Genomic DNA, 3,675 nt, shown 5'->3' on the forward strand with positions numbered 1-3,675 from the left:
AATTTCGAGTGTCCCAGAAAAGGGTATGAATACTTTGCAATGGGATCTTTTCAGTTTTTTATTTCTAATAAATTTGCAAAGTTGTTACAAACCTGTTTTGTGCTTTGTCATTATGGTGTATGAGATGTAGATTGATGTGGGGGAAAAAAGTAATGTAAAGCAGTTTAACATAATGCTGCAACAAAACAAAATGTGAAAAAAATGAAGGGGTATGAATACTTTTGCAAGGCACTGTATATTAGTAAAATAAAATACTTTTGACAAAAAAAGAATCTACATTAATAAAAGTATTCTATTCACAAATTTTATATACCTCGCTTTTTCTTTATAAATAAATTAATACAAAAACAGAATGAAATATGTTTAAATGTCAATGAAATGATTGCAGCAATTTCATTCATTCAAAAATTCATTATGTAAGGGAACTTACAGAAATGACATGGAATAAAGTAGTACTAAATTAAATTAATTTTCTTTTTTGTTGATTTGTTAACATTAGTTAATGTATTAACTAACATGAATCAAACAATAAACAGTACATTTATTACACTATTTATTATTCTTCATATAAAAATAGTTGTTCATTTGTTAATTCACAGTGCATTAACTAATGTTAACAAACACGGCTTGTGATTTTTATAGTGCATTACTACTTGCTGAGATTAAAATGAACTAAGATTAATACGTGCTGTAGAAGTATTGTTGTTCATTGTTCATTCTTAGTTCATGTAAACTAATGCAGTTAACTGTTAACTAATGAACCTTATTATGGTGTTACTTTTTTATATTTTTGATAAAAAAAATAAATAATAATAAAAATAAAAATCCACAAAAATAAAAGTGTTCTATTCACCAGTTATATTTACCATGTTTTTTCTATAAAAAGAATGAATGAATGAATGAATGAATGAATGATAAAATGACTGCAAGAATTATCAAACAAGAATGATCATATAATACTTTATAGGTTTTGACAGAGATTTAAAAAATTGAATAAATTAATTAAATAATATTTCAAACTAATAGTTTGACCAAATTAGATCTTTATTTAAAATAATATGTTTTTAAAAAGAAATAAATAAATCTACAAAAATTAAAGTATTCTGTAGTTGATGACGGGCATGCCGTGAAAGGTTTAGCATAACATGTAGCGGCACTGTCTCAGTCTCTGTTTGGCGCGGGTAAAACACTATAATGCTGAAGTTCATTTTTTGTTAAATAACTTATAAAGTATTTTGAAATTTCATAAACAGCGCAAGTGAATGATGGCGCTCTCTCTCTCTTTCTCTGTGTTTCACAGTTAACGCATATGGTTTTTTGGCTAGGTTTAAAGGAAAAGAGCATTTTTAGATAAACAAGCCAATAATATATGGCAAAGGACACTCGACTTATCGTGACTAAATTCAAGATGGCGGCGACCGGTCTGTTTCTGGTTAAAAATGTCTGTATAAATCTTCTTGTAAATAAACTACCGGTGCTTTTTCTGAGTTCTCAATGTCTCGTTTTAAATGTCAGGGCCCTTGGAAGTCTACCAATGAAGTGTGGAGCTACTTTGTGCCTCGTAAATGGCGTAAAACAGTGATTTATTTACATGGCTACTTCGATGCCCTATTGACTCTCATTGACAACCTGTTGTGAGCATCGGCTAACTGACCCCAGATTTCGGACTGCAGGACACAAACCGAGATGAGATATGCAAGGTACGTTCACACTCAGTATCATGATTCAATACACTTTAGGTCAAAATCACACCGGAGTTCTCCTTTAAGTCCAAGTTTAAAATAAAACTCTATGAACCACTTCATTGTGAACGTGCGGAGCTGTATGAACCATTAACTTACAAGCTGTAAAGTAAACAAGAAGTGTTTGTCTGAACACTTCTTGTTTTGCGAGAGAACGCAAACAATTGGTGAGAAAGCGCAAATATATTTTTGAGAGAACGCAACATTTTGTGAGGGAACGCAAAAGCTTTTTTCCACCCATCCCAATTTTTTTTTTCACCACCATGTTCCCTTAGGGGCTTCGTAGTATTCGGTTCACATTATGTCAATCTTTTTTTCTTCTTCTTCTTTAATAAGGAAAAAATAAATAATACAAATATATTATTTTTAAACTTTACACTCATTTATTTATATACTGTTATTTCATTATACTCTTATCACTAATCTGCAGAACCATCAGTGTTTGATGTTCCAACATTTCAAATTATGTAATTCACAGAGTGAAGTGAACTTGTACAGATGTCCCCTGCTCAGTGGGCGCTATATGTAAATTGGAAAGCTTCTGTCAGCACTCGTTACGCCCTTTTTTGCAGGACAGTGGACACTCCCTTTGAAGGAAACCGTGAAGTGAAAAGCCCTGAGGAGGGGCAATATTTCCCAAATGGGAGCATTTCAGGGGATATCCTTTGAGAATGCATAGAAAGGGCACTTTTTCATTTGAAGGAACAGCTCATATTTATAATTGTGTTCTCATGCATCTAAGTATTTTCTTGTTCTCTCTGTGTATGTTGTAGGGTTGTCAATGGGAACCGCAGCAGTAAGTGCTGGAGCTGACAGACTTGGCAGGTGGTCATTAGTCTGTGCGTGAGAACGTGCCATAGCTGGCTGTGGTAGTAGACCAGAGGGCTGGGGTGAAGACTGGCACAGCTTGAGGTGTTGACGGCCAGCGGCCCTTAAAAAAGTACACCTCGCTGCTTTCATGCCCAAATAAACTTTTAGAAGCTGCATGCTTGGCTTGTCAAGTAACAGTCAATAGATACGGCTCCTGACGGAGGATATTGGCGCAATTACATTTAAACTTGGTCTTTGTCTATTGATCAAATGTGCCTTTGATCAAGTTGGCTAAATTGAATTTTTGGATACATTGAGGTACTGACTGACACAAGTTGTTCTTGATTGGATAACAGTGACCAAAATAGTCTAGCCATTCGTTGGATTGTGTTTGGGTTTCTGAAGCAATGACTGATAAGCACAGTGATCGTTGGAAACCACAATGTATTTGGTGCAATCGTCTGATAATCTCTTGGCAAAGCAGTCAGATTCCTTCAGTTTTATTGGTCATGGTAATTGTAACAATTTTATTGAGCCAATATTTGTCCTCTTACATTGTGTTTATCACTTTGACAACGAAAGTTGGATGCAGTGGTGAACTTCCTGCCTTCATCCATTGAATGATTATAATGTATATATTCCCATTAAAGTTTTCACCATGTGATACACTGCATGATCAAAAGTATGTGAACACCCACCTTTAGCTATCCATTTTGGCTATTTCAGCTACACCCTTAACTAACCGGTGGATAATATCAAACATACACGAATGGGGCACAACAACAAATGGTTTGCTCAGGGAAGAACTTGACTCATCTGCACAAAACCCAAACTGGAACCTTTATTGAACGCCTTTGGTATTTATTTGAACAGCAAGCCATCACTCAACATCAGTGCCTGACCTCATTGATGTTCTTTGATCATGCAGTGTTGTATCTGATGATGAAAACTTCAGTGAAATTATATAATTACGATCATTCAATGGATGAAAAACTCTAAAGGTAGGAATTTTAACCACTGCATCCAAGTTTTTTTTTTTTTGGCAAAGCAATAAACAAAATGAAAGAGAACAAATATTGGCTCAATAAAACTCGTGTGTCTGAATAAGATCAAATCCCCAGAG

The 3,675-nt window shown here is 34.4% G+C and overlaps 1 protein-coding gene across 1 annotated transcript in view; it reads left to right on the forward strand.

Moving 5' to 3' along the window:
• The window catches only part of LOC141337933 (NACHT, LRR and PYD domains-containing protein 12-like), a 97,528-nt gene extending 94,973 nt beyond the window's left edge, over window positions 1-2,555 (forward strand). The window contains exon 18 of the mRNA XM_073843508.1: window positions 2,516-2,555. Within this exon, the coding sequence (XP_073699609.1) occupies window positions 2,516-2,555 (40 nt within the window). The remainder of the gene's footprint in view (window positions 1-2,515) is intronic.
• The last annotated feature ends 1,120 nt before the right edge of the window (window positions 2,556-3,675 follow it).

This window comes from Garra rufa, chromosome 7 (genome assembly GCF_049309525.1).
Source record: "Garra rufa chromosome 7, GarRuf1.0, whole genome shotgun sequence".
Lineage (NCBI taxonomy): Eukaryota > Metazoa > Chordata > Actinopteri > Cypriniformes > Cyprinidae > Garra > Garra rufa.